Source organism: Petromyzon marinus, chromosome 19 (genome assembly GCF_048934315.1).
Source record: "Petromyzon marinus isolate PM22_M1 ecotype Great Lakes invasive population chromosome 19, UKy_Petmar_22M1.pri1.0, whole genome shotgun sequence".
Classification (NCBI taxonomy): domain Eukaryota; kingdom Metazoa; phylum Chordata; class Hyperoartia; order Petromyzontiformes; family Petromyzontidae; genus Petromyzon; species Petromyzon marinus.
The window spans coordinates 961,174-979,193 of record NC_133685.1 but is presented as its reverse complement, the minus strand read 5'-3'; the positions used below and the strand labels follow the sequence as shown (position 1 = coordinate 979,193).

General features: G+C 58.4%; 1 protein-coding gene across 2 annotated transcripts in view; it reads left to right on the top strand.

Annotated features, from left to right (window-relative positions):
- Positions 1 to 18,020, top strand: part of LOC116943965 (neurobeachin-like protein 1) — a 55,913-nt gene that overhangs the window by 35,182 nt on the left and 2,711 nt on the right. For both annotated transcript variants that reach the window (XM_032957352.2, XM_032957351.2), the window contains 31 exons: positions 17 to 176; positions 922 to 1,010; positions 1,645 to 1,925; positions 2,206 to 2,686; positions 3,009 to 3,187; positions 4,524 to 4,683; positions 5,119 to 5,256; positions 5,368 to 5,967; positions 6,468 to 6,617; positions 7,257 to 7,414; positions 7,932 to 8,056; positions 8,191 to 8,314; positions 8,465 to 8,616; positions 8,826 to 8,959; positions 9,464 to 9,571; positions 9,822 to 9,917; positions 10,287 to 10,411; positions 11,246 to 11,386; positions 11,493 to 11,623; positions 12,631 to 12,740; positions 12,907 to 13,024; positions 13,159 to 13,256; positions 13,529 to 13,645; positions 13,948 to 14,037; positions 14,344 to 14,453; positions 14,796 to 14,968; positions 15,418 to 15,512; positions 15,789 to 15,905; positions 16,981 to 17,142; positions 17,282 to 17,430; positions 17,657 to 17,789. In XM_032957352.2, coding sequence (XP_032813243.2) covers positions 17 to 176; positions 922 to 1,010; positions 1,645 to 1,925; positions 2,206 to 2,686; positions 3,009 to 3,187; positions 4,524 to 4,683; positions 5,119 to 5,256; positions 5,368 to 5,967; positions 6,468 to 6,617; positions 7,257 to 7,414; positions 7,932 to 8,056; positions 8,191 to 8,314; positions 8,465 to 8,616; positions 8,826 to 8,959; positions 9,464 to 9,571; positions 9,822 to 9,917; positions 10,287 to 10,411; positions 11,246 to 11,386; positions 11,493 to 11,623; positions 12,631 to 12,740; positions 12,907 to 13,024; positions 13,159 to 13,256; positions 13,529 to 13,645; positions 13,948 to 14,037; positions 14,344 to 14,453; positions 14,796 to 14,968; positions 15,418 to 15,512; positions 15,789 to 15,905; positions 16,981 to 17,142; positions 17,282 to 17,430; positions 17,657 to 17,789 — 5,004 coding nt within the window. The remainder of the gene's footprint in view (positions 1 to 16; positions 177 to 921; positions 1,011 to 1,644; positions 1,926 to 2,205; positions 2,687 to 3,008; positions 3,188 to 4,523; positions 4,684 to 5,118; positions 5,257 to 5,367; positions 5,968 to 6,467; positions 6,618 to 7,256; positions 7,415 to 7,931; positions 8,057 to 8,190; positions 8,315 to 8,464; positions 8,617 to 8,825; positions 8,960 to 9,463; positions 9,572 to 9,821; positions 9,918 to 10,286; positions 10,412 to 11,245; positions 11,387 to 11,492; positions 11,624 to 12,630; positions 12,741 to 12,906; positions 13,025 to 13,158; positions 13,257 to 13,528; positions 13,646 to 13,947; positions 14,038 to 14,343; positions 14,454 to 14,795; positions 14,969 to 15,417; positions 15,513 to 15,788; positions 15,906 to 16,980; positions 17,143 to 17,281; positions 17,431 to 17,656; positions 17,790 to 18,020) is intronic.

Genomic DNA, 18,020 nt, shown 5'->3' with positions numbered 1-18,020 from the left:
ACCCATGTTTCTGCAGCTGTTCCTGCGCCTGCTACGCAGCGAGCGCATCGGGGAGAAGAGCAAGCAGCGGTTGCGTCTGCGGGACGGGCTGTTCGCGGGGCTGGTGGCACTGCAGGCTGACATGCCCGTCACGCTCACCGTCGTGCGAGGGATGCTGCTCATCATCGTCACCGCCGGTAAGTCACGATAAAATACGTCTCCGCTTAGCAATGGACGTTGTTTGAAATGAGCTGGCCATTGTGTTCCGGTGTCAAGGTCTGAATTTTGCCAAATTAAAAAAATGATCTGCAAATTACTTAACTGCGATTACACACACCAAGCAATAATCGCCCCCTACTGACCGACTAATGCTGTTTGCAGGGACAGCTGCAACTAGGGATGCCCGTTCAAAGGTTCTAGATGTAAAGTAAGTCACTTATCACGTGGAAATGGCTCAAAGATGCCCCGGTGTAAAGAGCCTCGATCAAAACAGATCATAATCGTTCATAATAATAGTTGATTTATTCACAAAAGCCTCAGTCTCAAAACACGTGTGTTGGGATGTTTGTCGCATTGCCGAATGTCGGTGTGTCTCCCGTCTCCAGCGGGCATGTGGCAGCGCTCCTCTCGGGTGAACGTTGAGACTCACATGAACCCCTTACACGCAGTTTGCCCTTGAGAAATCACATGGCGTGCGTCCGATCTCATCAGAATAGTTGAATTATTCAGAAGCTAAGCAGAGCTTGGGTCGTGCTCAGACGGGATTATCACCATGCACAGCAGGTTGCTTTAGGCTGTGGGCCTTCGTTGTGGGCAGCAAAGGGCATCGTGAGCTTTGAGGATCGACATCGAGTGGCGAATGACATCGATGCGTCGTTTAGACCCCCGTGTGTCCGCTGAATTTTTGCCCGACAAGGAGTGACATGCTTTCTTGTACCCCAGACACGTCACCCAACTACCAGGACATCATGGCCGTGGTTCACTTCTCCCGCAAGGCCGACTTGTCCGTCAGGCATGCCGTGTGCAAGAAGGTGAGTCGGCGCTGGGCTTGGCAAGGGGTCTGGTGACCGGAGAGCCAAGGTTTTGCTCCGATTCTCGATCCACGGCTCGCACCAAACGCCTGCTGCTTGCCGTGTGACCCACTCTGTGTGTGCCCATGTAATAAGCAGAGCAGTCGTGCTGAAATACTCTCGGGGTTTTATTTAATTTATTGTTATTTTAACACTATTTATCACGATTGCGTAATTGGCATCATGGTGCACAAATTCTCAGAGCTGGAATTTTCGCCAAATGAAGTTCAGGATCAATTGTAATGTGATGGGGGTATTTTGTGCCACCATTGGTGGCCCGGCTGAGATCATTAACTCACCACACCTGAGAACCCGTTTGAATCGCACGCGGCTGAAACCTGTACTCGAACCCACCCACTTAGCGGTGCCAGCTCAGCGCTCTCACCACTGAGCCACCCGGCAACCTGTCATGCCTTGACACCTTCTGTATTGGCGACATCAACGGGGTGTAACTTGCATTCACACCACTCGGTCACCCGGCCACCTCTAAAGACTTTGAATGTTTTTATTTCTCGTGTCATTGGTTTCCTTCCGAGCATTTTCATAGACTCGGAATGTTTCTTCTCTCCCGCTCGACCCCCGCTCCTCCCTGCAGGTGTTTGACCTCGTGTACAACTCGCACGACGCCATCCAGCAGATTGCGCGTTGCACGGGCTGGCAGGACACGCTCGTCCGTCTCCTGGCCTGGGAGTCCAACCCCAACGCCCAGGCCATGGACACCGCCAGCCCCACGGATGCCACCCCGCCGCTGGGGGCCGCCGTAATCCCCGAGGGAGAGGTCGTGACCCGGGCGGACGGGGACAAGGGACCCCGAGGGCACCACAAGGCCAAGCTGTGCCGACAGGACACGCTGTCCAGCACGTGGTTCATACAGAGGTCAGAGACTCAGAGACGGCAGGAAATGATTATTGAGCACGGAGGGTTAGTTGAGCGAGATGAGAGGGGAGAAGTAGGAGAGTGCGTGGAGGGGAGTAGAGCAAGGTAAGAGGGGAGAGCTAGGCAGGGCTGATTCTGTCGGATCTTTAAGGCAGTGGTGCCATCTTGAAATTGATCCGGAATTCGATCGATCTGTGATTGGCTTGGGAAGCAACAAAACAAACCTTAACCCATTTTCACAAATTGCGAACGAGACTGAACTGCGCGTGTGCCATCCCAGGAACGGCCAGGCGGAGGAGGCATCGGAGCCACTGAGCCGGCAATCCGGCGACCCCGGTGAGGCCTCCGACTTGCCGACGCGCGCGCGCTGCCAGGGCTCGTTCAGCTTCAACAACGGCATCGTCCTGGGTGGCGGGGACGGTGCGGCGGGCGCCAGCGACGGAGAGAGCGACAGCCTCGCCTCGCTCTCCTACCAGCCCCACACGCCCTTCCGCGACTCGCCCTTCGACCTGACCCTCGACAGCCCCCTGCCCGAGGGGGCGTGCGCGCACGGGGCCCCTCAGGGCTCCAGGGGGTCCTTTGGGGCGGGCGCCCCAGCCGCGGGGGGCGGCGGTGGTTCGGGGAGCGTGCCGAGCACCCCGTCCCCGCTCGACACGTGGAAGCCGTTCCCCGGATCCGTGAGCCGCCAGGAGTCATCGCTGTCGGACGCTTTCGACGAGAGCCTCCTCAACGAGGAGTTCTTCTCCAATGTGGAGCAATCGGTGGGTGAGGTGTGGGGGTGAGGTGTGGGTGAGGGTAATGGGCGAGGTGTCGGTGGAGTGGAGGTGGATTGCACTTTTTAGGGAATAGCACATAGCGTTGCTCCTACTCTTAGCAATCGAGTGTACAGGCGGTGCAACTGCAGGCTAGAGGAACCAGGTGCTGGAATCTCTAGAGAAAGAGAACTGGAAAGGGGGGGATGGGGGCTTGAATTAATTCCTCGACACCAGGGCCGATGTCAACTTCACCACACCACCGTCTTTCGCCCCCAAACCTTCAACGGCGTCCACTGAGCGGCACGCATGACCCCTGCCTCCCCCGCAGGTCCCCGTGGAGGAGGACCTGTGCGACCTGCTGGTGAGCGTGCTCTTCTCGGCCATGTGGCACGGCGTGGAGGGCTCGGACGAGACGGCGTGGCGCGAGCGCGGCCAGGTGTTCACGGCGCTCACCAAGCTGGGCTCCCGCTGCCTGCTGCTGCGTCCACCCAGCCACATCAAGCGCTGGTGAGACCCTCGGCGATCCCCTCCCTCGCTCCCGCGATCCCCCCACAACCCCCTTCCCCACGACCCCCCCGTGACCCCTCGAGCAAGCGGGTGGAGGCTCGGGACGGGCGGGCCGGGCGGCAGAGTGCTCCAACCCAACCGTCAAAAAGTTCTGAGCTTGCGCCCAGTCGCTGGTCCACCCACCTTGTGGTGATTGGGGTCCAACTGTGGAGAGACTGGGAATGTGGAATTTGCACCACTGGCTCGGGGCCACTACTAATAGGCGAGCGGGAAGTGTAGTGGTTAGCGCGCTGCGCTATGCGCCGGGCAATCCCGGTTCCTATCCTGGCACATATCTGAACCGGCCCTTGGTCTGCCCGAGGTCGACACAGCCTTAAGTGAGTACCTGGTGGGACAACAAAGGTGGCCGTGCGTGGGGCTGGTCATTACACGCGTGGGGCTGGTCATAACACACGTGGGGCTGGTCATAACACGCACGGGGCTGGTCATAACACGCACGGGGCTGGTCATAACACGCACGGGGCTGGTCGTAACACGCACGGGGCTGGTCATAACACGCACGGGGCTGGTCCTAACACGCGTGGGGCTGGTCATAACACGCATGGGGCTGGTCATAACACGCACGGGGCTGGTCATAACACGCATGGGGCTGGTCATAACACGCGTGGGGCTGGTCGTAACACGCACGGGGCTGGTCATAACACACGTGGGGCTGGTCATAACACACGTGGGGCTGGTCATAACACGCACGGGGCTGGTCATAACACGCACGGGGCTGGTCATTACACGCGTGGGACTGGTCATAACACGCGTGGGGCTGGTCATAACACGCATGGGGCTGGTCCTAACACGCGTGGGGCTGGTCATAACACGCATGGGGCTGGTCATAACACGCATGGGGCTGGTCATAACACGCGTGGGGCTGGTCATAACACGCATGGGGCTGGTCATAACACACGTGGGACTGGTCATAACACGCATGGGGCTGGTCATAACACGCGTGGGGCTGGTCCTAACACGCCATCGTGCGGCGTGCCCACCTTAATAGAAGCTCGCTTAACAGCACGTCTTTATGGCTGTACGTGGCATCTTTGTCTTTTTCCAATGGCCTGTCTATGCGTTTGGGTGTGTGTTTCGGTACATGTGTATACGTATATATGTGTGTCTGTCTGTGTACCTAAGATGGTACGTGATTCAGTGCCTGTGTGTCTGAGCCATGCGTGTCTGCGTCTTTCAGTGTCTGGCTATATATTTGTCGAACTGTGCACATGCGTGCGTGAACGTGCGTGCATGCATGCATGCGCGTCTGACGGTGTGCGTCTAACCGCGTGCACAGCCTGCTGGAACTCATGCTGGAGGCGTGCGTGTCGGACGTGCGCGACGCCGCACTCGCCTCGCTGCCGGGGCTCGCCGACAACGCCCTGAGGCTGCTGCGCCTCGTGCAGGACCACCTCATCACCGAGGGCCAGGCCTGCCCCGAGTTCTGGAGTCTCAAGGTACGTGGGGAGATGGGGAACCGCACCCTCCTGCTGCTGCTCTTGCTGCGCGAACACTGGGTCTTGCTCACTGATCCGTTAGTGTGTGTGTGTGTGTGCGTGTGTCGATGAGTGTGGCGAAGCCGTACAGAAGTGTAGCGGTTGGCACACTGCGCTATGAACCCGATGACCAGAGTTCGATTCCCGCTCATGGCCAACACCAGGGACGATTATCTGAACCGGTCCTGGGCCTCCTCTAGGTCGACTCAGCCTCAATTGAGTACCGGGTGCAGTGTGTAAACATCGCCACGAGGGAGACAAAGGTAGCCGGGGCGTGGTGCTGGCCACCCACCCCCTTTAGTGCTGATCCTGCCTTCACAGGTGCTACTCGCTAACAGCACTTGCTCAACAGTCTGTTAAAGGCGACATGGGGGATCTTCGTCTTTGTCGTTGTAGGTGATGGAGGGGCTGGTGACGCTGCTGGACACGCTGAGCGGGCGGCAGGCCTCGCTGGGCACGCCGCTTGACCTCTCCGAGACGACGCACATCAGCCAGCGCCTCCTGCTGGGCTTCATCGCACACAGCGACACGCAGGTGCGTCGGAGCGGAGAGGCCGTGCGCGGCCGTGCGTGCCCGTGCGCCGTGTTGACCGGGGTTGCCCGCCCGGGCCTGCGTTGTGGAGTAACGCGGTTGTGCCGTCTGCAGGTGTGCGCCACTGCCGCTGCCAAGCTGCACACGCTGCTGCAGACGCGGCCGCTGTCAGGCCGCGAGGAGGCCGGCTACCTGCTGGGCCGCCTGGACGACGCCCTGAGCCGCTCGGCGCCGGAACACGGGGCCCGCCACCGGGCAGCGTTCGACACCCCCCCTCCCGTCGGCGAGGAACAAACATCTCCCGCGGTGGCAGATCACGCTGTTGACCTCAACCGGCTGACGCAGCGGGAGACCGGGCAGCCGTCGTCTCGGCCTGGAACCCAGGACCCTGACCACCCACCGAACCGGCCGGCGGACCGCAACGCGCCGGACCCGCAAACGGACCGCTCGGCAGAGGAGGGCACCGGTGCCACCGGTTCGACGGAGGCACCGATGCCCGCGCAGGGTCAGTGCGGCGGCGGTGGCGGCGGCGGGCCCATGGCAGACTCCTTCGTGGTGCCCATGCTGCACGCTCTGCTGGAGCGTTGTCACAAGCTGCTGGCACTGGCGCAACACCTCCCGGGCCTGCCGGTGCCCAACGGCAGCCCCACGTGTCTGGACGACTTCCAGGTCTACTGCCGTTCGACCGAGTGGCGGCTCTTCGTGGACATCGTGGTATGTCCGTGGTGGTGGTGGTGGTGGGCGCAGGGGAGCGGCTGTATCGTGGCAGTGGCGTGTGCACTCGGCCAGGTCACTGCGATATGGAAACACAATGTAAACATTGTAGAATATCAGGGACACGATATACCCATCTATCGCCATTTTTGCCAAATATCTCTCTGGATTGTCATTGCCCCTTTTTGCTTATATTTGTGAAATAACAAACTCGTGTAATTGACAGCCAGTGCTTTATGAGCACGATAGATGTTAACATTGCAATGGTTATAAGACCTTGTGCCTTGTTTGGAGAGTTAAAGAAACTTTTAACCAACTTTTATTTGCACTGGAAGTACAGCGAAGCACAAAAGGAATACTGATATCTCGAAGTCGTCACGCCGTAACGTGCGCGCACGCACGCGTCGCATTGTAAACTAATCGCGTCGTCGTCGTCGCGAGCCGTGCGTAGCCGGTCACCACCGGCGCTGTCCCCGTGGTGTCGTGCGGCGCCTCCGCAGGTGCTGCCGCTGATGAACCAGTTTGAGATGGAGCGCTTCGCCAAGGGCCACGACCGCATGAGCTGCTTCTGGAACTCGTGCTTCGACGCACTCATGGGCTCCTCGTGCCGGCGCGACCACCTCCGCAACGAGAGCCAGCGCAAGTTCCAGGTTCCCCCGAATCTCGCCCCCCCGCCGCCACCACCGCTGCCTTCTCTACCCACGTCCTCGCGGCGCTGCTGTGCGATAAAAATGCACTGCAAGCGAATCGCCTGTCGTGCCGATATTAGCCAATCAAAAAAAGGGGGGGGGGGTGTTTCACAGGACGCTATACTAACTTACTCGATCTGTTGATCGCTTGCACATGAATCAACACCGTGATTAACTCTAATGTATCTATGGTCTAATGTGGTTGTCGGATCGATTGAGTAGAATCAATAGACACCTCGATTCGGGTTCCACAAGACCATATATGGGCAGAGAAACGCCCCTACGGGCAACGCCTACTTTCTTCTACTCACCACTGATTGGTGATTTCGTCAGGTGTCCGGTTTTAGTGTATTACAACACCATTAGCTTTGTTTGTTTATATTTTCTTGAATTTTTTTACGGTGCGAACGTAAGTGGGGGTGTTTCCTGCGTAGTAGCTAAGCGCTCTACGACCATGGCTTGAAATCCTCGTGACGGAATCCTCCTGGTCGTGTCCACGAATCGCAATCGCGACGCCGTCGCAATTTTCGGCGCTTCCGCGGCCAGCAAATCGTAGTTGACCCCTGGGCGTCGCCCCCTCCGCCCCACGGCCGCTTGCAGGACCAGGTGGTGGAGCCGTTCCGCCGGCGCACGCGGGGGGAGAGCGCGCGCTTCAACAACTCACTCAAAGCACAGGCGGCACACCTGACCGCGTCGCTGCGCCAGTGGCGCCTCACCCGGCGCTACCTCTCGAGCGAGCGCGGACCCTGGGCCGACCCGTGAGTCTCGTATCCTCCACCCTCCTCCGCCCCCCACCCCCCACCTTGCCAGCCAGGGCTGCCAGGAGAATCGCGCTGCTCTCTATTCTACGCTTCGCAACGACGGTCGACGTTGTTTAAGCACGAGCTGTGCCCTACAGAAGTAACGCAAGGTAGTCACCGAGAATATAACTAACAAAATAAGTAAGCAGGCAATTCGCCTCATTCCCATATCTATTTCTCCATGTAAAAAATAAACGGTTTTTTTCCACACATCCCATCATCCATAATTTCAGAGTGGTTCTTTTCAATAAGCATCTAGCATTTCACCAGCAATGGATCAAGCAAGCCCGACCGCTGATGAGACACTGAATGTCGAAACTGCTGCAGAGTTTTTCGTGTTTAACCAATGCTGCTCGAAAAAAATCACTCCCAGAAGGCCATGGGGCCGATAAGGACACGCTCGCTTTACAGACCTCACATCGACTATTGATAAATGTACGATGACCATGACGGTGACGTTTGTTTGCTCACGCAGGGAGGCTTCCCCCATCCACTGGAGACTTGCGAGCGCGGAGACCGACTCTGACATGCGCCTCAAGCTGGAGCCCAACCTCTCGTTCCGGACGCACCGCGAGTCCAGCGCGCTGAGGGATAACCACGGTGCGGTGGCGCGGCGTGGGGCGCGGTGCCGTGGCTGCACGGGGGCGAGGGCGGGTGCCGAGAGCGGTGGCCGACCGCGAACGGGGTTCATTCGTGTTCTGACCTCGCTTCCCGTGTTCCCCGCAACGAGGCAGGCGCCCAGCAGGTGTCCGTGCCGGCAGACAGCCTCTCCCTCGTGGTCGTGAAGGAAGCCAAGGTAGACGAGGTGGACGAGGACAAGCTGGAGGACGAGGAGGAGATCGCCCCCGTCGCCCCGCTGTGAGCACCGCCCCCCGCCCCCCCCCCCGCCCCCCACCGGCACGCTCGGCGTTCGACGGCAAGTTGCGCGGCGTTCGCGTCGACTCGGCGGTCGACCGATCGTCTCGTTGTTTTATCGCGTGTCCTGCTCCGCCTCCCGCCCCCCGCCAGTGGAACCGGCGAGGGCGAGCAGAGCCAGAAGGAGAAGTTGGTGCTGGCCGAGGAGTGCCAGCTCATCAAGATGGTGGACGCCGTGCCCGGGCGACTGGAGCTCACGACGCACCACGTCTACTTCTACGACCTGTCCGGTGACAAGGAGGAAGGTGCGGGCGGGAGGAACGAGCGCAGACGGTGCTCGTCACTGTAGCAGCAGCACTTGTACCAACAGTCTCTGTTGGCTGCACGGAGAATCTTTTTTCTGTGTAGGTCTGCCCGTCTTTGTGCGTGTGGGTGAACGTGTGCCCTTCTCTGTCCTGCCACACCCCCTGATGAACGAATGAATGAACGAATGAGTGTTCATGTGCTGCCCCAGGCATGGGGTTGGACTTCAAGTGCCCACTATGGCAGCTGCGGGAGGTTCACCTCCGCCGGTACAACCTGCGGCGCTCGGCACTCGAGATCTTCTTCATCGACCAGACCAGCTACTTCCTCAACTTCACCAAGGAGGTGCGTGCCTCTGCGTGCCTGTGTGTGTGTGTGTGCACCTGTGCACCTGTGTGCATGTGTACATGTGTGTGGCACGGCGTGTGTGAATCCAGGTGGTGGATCTGCCAGTCATCTCAGTCAACTGATAACACCGTGACCTATTGCTAGCAAACTTTTGACACTTCACATAGCCTTAAAGTGTGCACCTTGGCCTGGCACAAACACGTGCCGCTGTGTTGTTTAGATAGGTGGGAGGTAATTGCGTCTGTGTAAAGTATGTGTGTGTGTATGACGGAAATAAGTTGTAGCCTGTACTATGGTACAGGCTGGTATGATCTACCAGATGTGCATGGTGTGTACCACACCACCCATCTTCATGTATGGAATGATTTCGAAGTCACGGCCTCGAAATCATCTTGCAGCGGTTAGGATCGCATAACTCGGCTGCTTGGTTCCAACGGTGCAATCATGATGGTGCGACTGACACTGGCGATGGTGATTTTGATGGTGATTGTGGCACTGTAGGTCAGGAACCGGGTGTACAGCCGGATCGTTGGTCTGCGCCCCCCAAACCTGGTTTACTACGGCTCACGCTCCCCGCAGGAGCTGCTTAAGGCCTCGGGGATCACGCAGGTAGCGTTGCCGCATCGCGACCACTGCAACCCGAGGCTGCTCGCGGAGAAAGCGTCTCACCTCTCGTCTATTGCCCCTGCGAATGTTTGTTGTTTTTGTTGTCAGCCTGCAACATGTCACGTTCAGAGGCCACTTAGAAGCAGCAGCTTCTAAGAGTGTTCCCCTCCCTCCCCTCCCTCCCCTCACCTCCCCTCCCATCCACCCACCTGCCCGCCGCCCCCTTCCCGTGCTCTGTGCTCATGTCCGGTAGAAATGGGTGAACCGGGAGATCTCGAACTTCGAGTACCTGATGAAGTTGAACACAATCGCTGGGCGCACCTACAACGACCTGGCGCAGTACCCCGTGGTACGCACGTGCGCTCGGGCTAGACCCCGCACATACACCCATATGCACGCACTCACACACACGCACACCCATACACACACTCTCATAGGAGGTTCCTGATCATAATTATCATCCTCGTCAAACGTGAATGATCCACTGCTGAATGAAGGCCTCCCCAAGTCGCCTCGCCGTCATTCCTTCCCTCTTCCGTGCCTGGCCACCTTCCTCCACCCAGTGCTGATGTTTACACAGCACACCAGGCAATGACAGTCGCTTTTTATTAAATTTTTGTTCTCATTCACAAAGCTTCATACTCATGTCGGCACAGCCTAGGACACAGCAGAGGTAAATCACAGCTGTTTAATTTTGGCTATTTACGTCTTTATTTAGTTCCCCTGGGTGCTCAGCGACTACACGTCCGACGAGCTGGACCTGAGCAACCCGGGGGTGTTCCGCGACCTCTCCAAGCCCATCGGCATCGTGAGCGAGCGCAACGCCAAGGAGGTCAAGGACAGGCGAGTGGCGCTCCGCGACCCCGGCGCCCGCTCGGCCTCGCGGGAAGTCCCGCGTGCGACGGAGTCGGCCGTGGGAACGGGAATGGGAGGTTTGGGCTCGGTCGTCGGGTTGAGCGCAGAGTCGCGACCGGCGTTGCCTTGCGTCTAACGAGTGCCCCCTGCTCGTTCCCGATTCCTCGCGGCCCATTTTGGCCGCTTCTCTCCCAGTCCCCAATACCGAGTGTGTGCTACCAATCTCCGTGGGGACTCGCCCCTCTGTGTTTTTATAATTTTGTAATCCCGGCACTGAGCGACGCCCGGCGAGCCACGCAGATCGGCTTGACGGTCTGCGTTCTCAATCGCTATTCCGCGTTCTCAATCGCTGACCCACGTTCTCAATCGCTGATCCGCGTTCTCAATCGCTGACCCACGTTCTCAATCACTGACCCACGTTCTCAATCACTGATCCGCGTTCTCATTCGCTGATCCGTGTTCTCAATCGCTGACCCACGTTCTCAATCGCTGATCCGCGTTCTCAATCGCTGACCCACGTTCTCAATCACTGATCCACGTTCTCAATCACTGATCCGCGTTCTCAATCGCTGATCCACGTTCTCAATCACTGATCCGCGTTCTCAATCACTGATCCGCGTTCTCATTCGCTGATCCGTGTTCTCAATCGCTGACCCACGTTCTAATTCGCTGATCCACGTTCTCAATCGCTATTCCGCGTTCTCAATCGCTATTCCGCGTTCTCAATCACTGATCCGCGTTCTCAATCGCTGACCCTCGTTCTCAATCACTGACCGGCGTTCTCAATCGGCGGTCCGCATTCTCGTTGTCCACGTGTCTCAGGTACGAGAACTTTGAGGACACGACGGGCACGACGGGGAAGTTCCACTACGGCACCCACTACTCGAACGCGGCGGGTGTGATGCACTACATGATCCGCGTGGAGCCTCTCACCACGCTCCACATCCAGCTGCAGAGCGGCAGGTGCGCAGCGCGCTCGCCACGGCGCCCACGCGTTTCAACCCCCACTCATTCACTCGCTCACCACGGCACTCACTCGCTACTCCCACCTTGCGGTTATTGTCTCCAGGTTCGACTGCGCCGACCGGCAGTTCCACTCCATCCCGGCGACGTGGCAGGCGCTCATGGACAGCCCCAATGACGTCAAGGAGCTCATCCCAGAGTTCTTCTACTTCCCCGAGTTCCTGGAGAATCAGAACGGTGCGTCGCCGGACTTAACGCTTTCCAACCACGGTTAAAAGTGTTCGGTGCGTTAGCTCCGTCCATCCGTCTGTCTAGGGTCACAATAACTCTCGTAACGATGACCCAAGAGGGAGGTAACTTTTCTGTAAGGTCGTGTCGCTATTAGGAACTCACCCTCAAGAAAACCGAACTTAGCCACAACTTGGAAGACCTAAACCAAAACAAGATTGAGTTTCAAAATATGCAAACCCTGGCATCTGCTAGTCTGCTTCGAAACTGCTAATTAAATATCAACGCAGACAAACCTATGTGGGAAGTAATTACAAAACTCATACGGGTGCTCGATTGTTCTTCAATTGTCTGCGGTGGCGGTGGCTGGTTTCCCTATGCGAGCCATTCTGGGCTGTCCCTCAAAAGCAGAGATGGGGAACCTGATCTTTACTGCGGCCCAATGGAGCTTTCAAATACCTCTGGTGGGCAATCACGCTTGAGCTCCGTTTGTCACCCCTGATTAGTGCTGCCAAGATATTCGGGCCTGTTTGTACTCCCTTGATATGTACCTTGCGTCCCCAGGCCTGTGATCGTAAAGGCTATATACCGTGTGATGCGTGCACGCACAGACCCTGTATGGCGTGCGCGCGACACCTGTGCAGCCTGGAAGATCACAAAAGAGTGAGCGTGCGTGTCGACCGAATATAAAGAGGCCTTTGCAGCAACCGTAGTGACTGAGCCCACTGAAAATCAGAGAGAGTGTTGCCAGGTTCACATAATTCCCCTCTAGTACCTGATTCGTGCCGCTAAGATGCTCACGGTAATGGATTAAGATCGTAAGAGGGCTGTTTCCAAGTGGTCGGCTTTGTGTGGCCGTGGGCAGCGTGAAATGAAGTGGCAGGCCATAGGTTCCTCAGTTCTACTCCGTAATGAACAAAACCGTTACGTAGTTATCGTGTTGGCACGGGACACGGAAGCGAGTTTTGTCGTGAACCCCAGCCGGTCCCGGTCGTTTTGCCTGCGGCCTTGTGCAGGCTTTGACCTGGGGACGCTGCAGATGTCCCGTGAGACGGTGAACAACGTCGTGCTGCCACGCTGGGCCAAGTCTCCCGACGACTTCATCCGCAAGCACCGCGCCGCGCTGGTGAGTGTGGCCCTGCGTGACGCCGTGGATGACCGCGCGTGGGAGGTTGGTGATGTTGGTATCTCGGCCCCTCGCTCAGCAACGGTATAAATAAATAAATAAACCCACCGTGGCATTGCCGAGTGGCTGTGAGAGAACGGAACGCGCGTGCGGTGGTGCCCCACAGGAGTCGGAGTTTGTGTCGGCCCACCTGCACGAGTGGATCGACCTGATCTTCGGCTATAAGCAGCGGGGCCCGGCGGCCGTGGAGGCCCACAATGTCTTCTACTACTGCACCTACGAAGGTGAGTCCCAGGCCTACTGGCAAACGGCGCTCGTCGGCGCGCATCATCATCGTCGTCGTCAGTGGCGGAGGGAGGTGAGCGGCGAGGTGTGGGTGGCGCGCGGTGTCTGAGCAGAGCGCGGTGTCGTGCTGCAGGCGCCGTGGATGTAGACGCCATCGAGAACGAGATGGAGCGCAAGGCGGTGGAGGGGATGATCAGCAACTTCGGGCAGACGCCGTGCCAGCTGCTCAAGGCACGCACGCGCACGGGCACGGCCCCGCACAATCACGCAGGCACGCACACTCGCACACACAGGTGCACACCGATACACACAACCACACAGCTGAACGCATATGTACACGCATTGATACACACATGAACACACACAGTCGCACGTAGAGGTGCGCACACATACACGCACACACACAGTTTTAATCTTAAGTAAAATTGAAATATATAATTTGTGGTTGCCCAAATCCTGACGCCACGTTTGCTGTGCCGCGTTTTCTGTGCCGCCCCCACCAGGAGCCGCACCCGTCGCGTCTGTCGGCCGTGTCGGCGCTCCGCGCCCTCTCACGCACAGACACCTTCACCATGAATCTCTTCCTCAACACTTCCGAGCTCAAGACGTTTTTTGAAGAGGTGCCGTCACCCTCGCGCCAAACCCATCCCACCCCCACCCAGGGTCTCCCCCAACCCCTCCCCTTTGAGCTGAGATGAAAGAGCTGTAGACCAGAGAGATTAGCTTCGTTTGATGACAGAGATAAACAAGAGAGAAATGAGAGACCAGGAGACAAGAGATACAGATTAGTTTGCTCTGTGTCTGTTCTCGTATTTGTTCCTTGGTGTTGCGTCCCCTGTATCCGTGTGCCTTTTCCCCCTAGTTCCTGTGTCCCCGTGTCCTCACGTGCCCATGTCTCCATTTCCCCCCGTGCCGCCTGCAGGGCATAAGCGATGACATTCCCATCGTGAAGGCGGTGGTGCCGAGGAACCAGCCTCGCTCCTTCATCTCGCAGGGCGGCCTCGAGACGCTGGTGGGTGCCACCATCGGGGCCGCATCTGCTCCCCACGTACCCAGCAATCACTCGCTGCGACAACGACGAGTTTTGTTCTGTACCCAAGTGCGCGTGCATGCCCGTGTGTGTGTGCGTGCATGCCCGTGTGTGTGTGCGTGCATGCCCGTGTGTGTGTGCGTGCATGCCCGTGTGTGTGTGCGTGCGTGCATGCCCGTGTGTGCGTGCATGCGTGCGTGCATGCCCGTGTGTGTGCGTGCGTGCATGCCCGTGTGTGTGCGTGCGTGCATGCCCGTGTGTGCGTGCGTGCGTGCGTGCACTGTTCAGGTGACGGTGAGTGCCAACAGCCTGGTGGGCGCGCACGGCTGGCTCCCCTACAACAAGAACATCTCCAATTACTTCACCTTCTCACGGGACCCTTCGGTCGCAAGCATCAAGTACGTCCTCTCCTTGTCCCATGTGTCCTCATGTCCCTTTTGTGCCTTGTGTCTCTTGTGTTCCCCGTCCTCTTGGGTTCCCCGTATCTCCTGTGTCCCCCGTGTCTCCTGTATCCAAGTGTCATCCTTGTTCTTTGTGTCTCTTGTGTTCACTCTGTCTTATGGCCACCATATCCCATATACCTCCTTTGCCATTCAAGTCTCTCATGTGCCATGTGTCCACCATGCTCCATGTGCTCACATGAGCAATGATTGAACGCTCGGTAGTTTTGTTAAATGGTTACAGGAGATGTTTACGTGTGTGTGCGTGTTTGTCCGTTGCACACGCCGTCTCTCTCACAGGACCCAGCGCTACATCACGGGCCCGCTGGCGCCCGGCCTGGAGGCGTCGTGCCGGCTATATGCCGTCTCTCTGGACGGCAAGCTGCTGTTCAGCGCCGGCAACTGGGACAACAGCGTCCGCGCCACGTCGCTGGGCAAGGCGCGGCCCGTGGCGCACTACACCCGCCACATCGGTACGAGACCTCGTGACGCCGCCGGATCCTTGCGCTGGCGGCAACGGCTTCACACGTCCGCCACTTCTTCCTCCTCGCCGCTTTGTGCCCGGCGCCAAGTCGGGGCGGGAGAGCCTCCTCCTGCCCGAGGGTCGAACAAGGCTTTCAAATGCGTTTGACATCATCGAACACTCCGATCACTGGCTACGAGCGAGTGCACTGAAATCAGAAGCACGGCGTTGTGGCCGGGTTGGAATACATTCCTATCCTAGTACCAGATTGGTGCGGCTAACGTGATCGCAGCGACAGATGAATGTAGCTCGCGTGTGGCCGAGGGCCATGCGATGTCAGGTTTTCCCTGTTCCGTCCCGTTGTAACCGTGCCTCTGGTCCACCTCTGTCAGCCGGTGTCGGTGTAAGCGCCGTCGAGCCCGCGGTCTCTCTTGTCGTTTTGCCGCCCGCGGCGCGCAGACATCGTGACGTGCCTGGCGCTGGACGGTTGCGGCATCCACCTGGTGACGGGCTCGCGGGACACCACGTGCATGGTGTGGCAGCTCCTCTACCAGGTGCCCTCCCCTCCCCGCCACGCATGCGCGCCACGTCACAGCTCTTCCAACTGAGCTGCGCGCGGCCATGCGTCGGCCTCGTCCATCTGTAACGGTCGCTCGTGTGAAGGAGGCTCGTCCTCGCCCCTTGAGTTCTAACCCGGTGAAGCACGATAAACTTGAAATCCGATTTGAAATGCATATTCTTGTCCGTCTACTAGATAGGGGATCTTTTTCCCCGTGTGCGTGCACATGCATGTGCGTGCGTGTATGTGCCCGTCTGCCCGTGTGCTGCAGGGTGGGATATGCGTGGGGTTGATGCCCAAGCCCCTGCAGGTGCTGTACGGCCACACGGCGGAGGTGCTGTGCGTGGCCATCAGCACCGAGCTCGACATGGCTGTCTCGGGCGCCAAGGTGAGACACATGCAACATCGACAACATCAGCCAACAACAGCTGCCGGTTGCTGATGACGGCACCACAGCGCTTGTGTTAGGCTAGGTGCTCTTAGAGGCTATCGCTTGGCGGGAGATCACAGGACAGGCCCAGGTGTTGTGGGGTTAACTGGCTGACCGCTCCACCACCTGTGTTCCAGCACCTGTGTTCCAGCACCTGTGTTCCACCACCTGTGTTCCCCACTGCTACCTTGCTGGGTGTTAACTCTCCGGTGCCCTAGAAGGCCGGGGTGGCTTAGGCAAGCACCCATTCCTCTGCTCTTCTTTCTCCAACTCGATTGGCTTCCCGTCTACGACCTCTGTTTATTCAAATTCCTCACCCTCGTTTACAAATCGCTCCATGGCCCAGCCCCATCCTATCTCGCTTCTATTATTTCTCACTCTGTCCCATCTAGGCCCCTGCCTTCACAATCTCTTTTGTCCCACACCACACCCCCCCTCCCCGTGTTCACGTTTCTGCTCCTTTACCCTCAACATATGCAACTTCACTAAACCATTTTTCGTTTCTCTCTTAAGCCTGATCTTTTTTCATTAGCCTATTCTTCTTACTTCCTGTCCTTGTCCGTAAAACCTTAATCATCCTCCCCCTTCCTTACCTCGCCCCTCCCTTTCCCTATCATCACCCTCCCTTGCCATCCCTTCCCCTCCCCAATTCTAAAATCCCATCCCTTTTCCCCATCAGCCAATAACTAATGTACCATTTATAATTCTTTTAAAGTGCTTTGACAAAGTCGCTATATTAAATCCTCAAATAAGACCAAGAGGAGACAGAGCAACACTGCGACACAGCACAGCATGAAGCAACGGAGGCCCATCACCAACAACAACAATACGGAGCCCCAACAATACGGAGATGGGCAGCCAGGGCAGCACCAACGTGCCCCAGGGCATCCTCTGCTGGCCGGGACCCTTCTTCATCACGTCATTGCTACTCAGCAGCGCGGGGTGTGCGCCAGTCATCTTCCCGGACTGTTCACCGGCGCCCGCCCGCCCGCCCGCTCGCTCGCTCACGTGTGTGTGTGTGTGCGTGCGCCAGGACGGCATGGTGATGGTGCATACGGTGCAGCACGGCCAGTACATGCGCTGCCTGCGCCCGCCGTGTGAGAGCTCCCTGCCGCTGTCCGTGCCGGCGCTCGCGCTCTCCTGCGAGGGCCACGTCGTCGTGTACAGCACGCTGGAGGCCAAGGCCAGCCTCAAGGTGAGCGACCCTCGCCGTGCCCAACGCTCGCCACGCACGCCACGCACGCCACACGCAGCAATCTGTACGCCGCGGCGTAGAGGGCGTTCTTTCGAAGGCAAGCCTGCCCCGTTGACTGGTGCGATGGCTGCGTGCGCAGGACAAGCACACGCTGCACGTGTACTCTGTGAACGGGCGGCACCTCGCCTCCCAGGGCCTGTACGAGCAGCTCGCCGACCTGTGCGTCGCAGGGGAGCACGTGGTGCTGGGCAGCATGCAGTGCAACCTGTCCATACGGCACCTGCACAGGTACCCGCACGCTCGCTCACCTGTGTGGGTACAAGACTCGCCCGTAAGGGTAGGCCGTGGTGGCAGACACGTGCTCACCCGCATGGGATAACCGTTATGGGTGGCGCAAGCCCTCGCCTGCAAAATCCACCTTGCGATTCATCTCTTCCCATGTCCCCACCATGCCCTCACTTCCCCGTGCTCCCCTCCATTCCGCCCCGTTCCCCTACCTCCCCCGTGGTGGCAGCCTGGAGGAGGTGACGTCGCTGGCGATGCGCGTGCCCGTGCACTGCGTCTCCGTCACGAAAGAGCGCAGCCACGTGCTCGTCGGCCTGGCCGACGGCAAGCTCATCTTCGTGGGCGTCGGGCGGGCACCCGAGGTACGCGTGCATCCGCTGTCACGTGCACGCACGTAGTCGCATACATACCCATTCACTCGCACACAGCCACGCACTCACACGGTCACTCGCACAGCCACTCGCACGCACACACACACGCACGCGGACTGCTGCTGTTGTTGCCAAGGCCCCACATTCCTCATTGCAAACAGCAACGTAAGCACGCACTAACCGTGCCTTCCCACGCATGTGTCTGCGCGTGTGCGCTGTCAC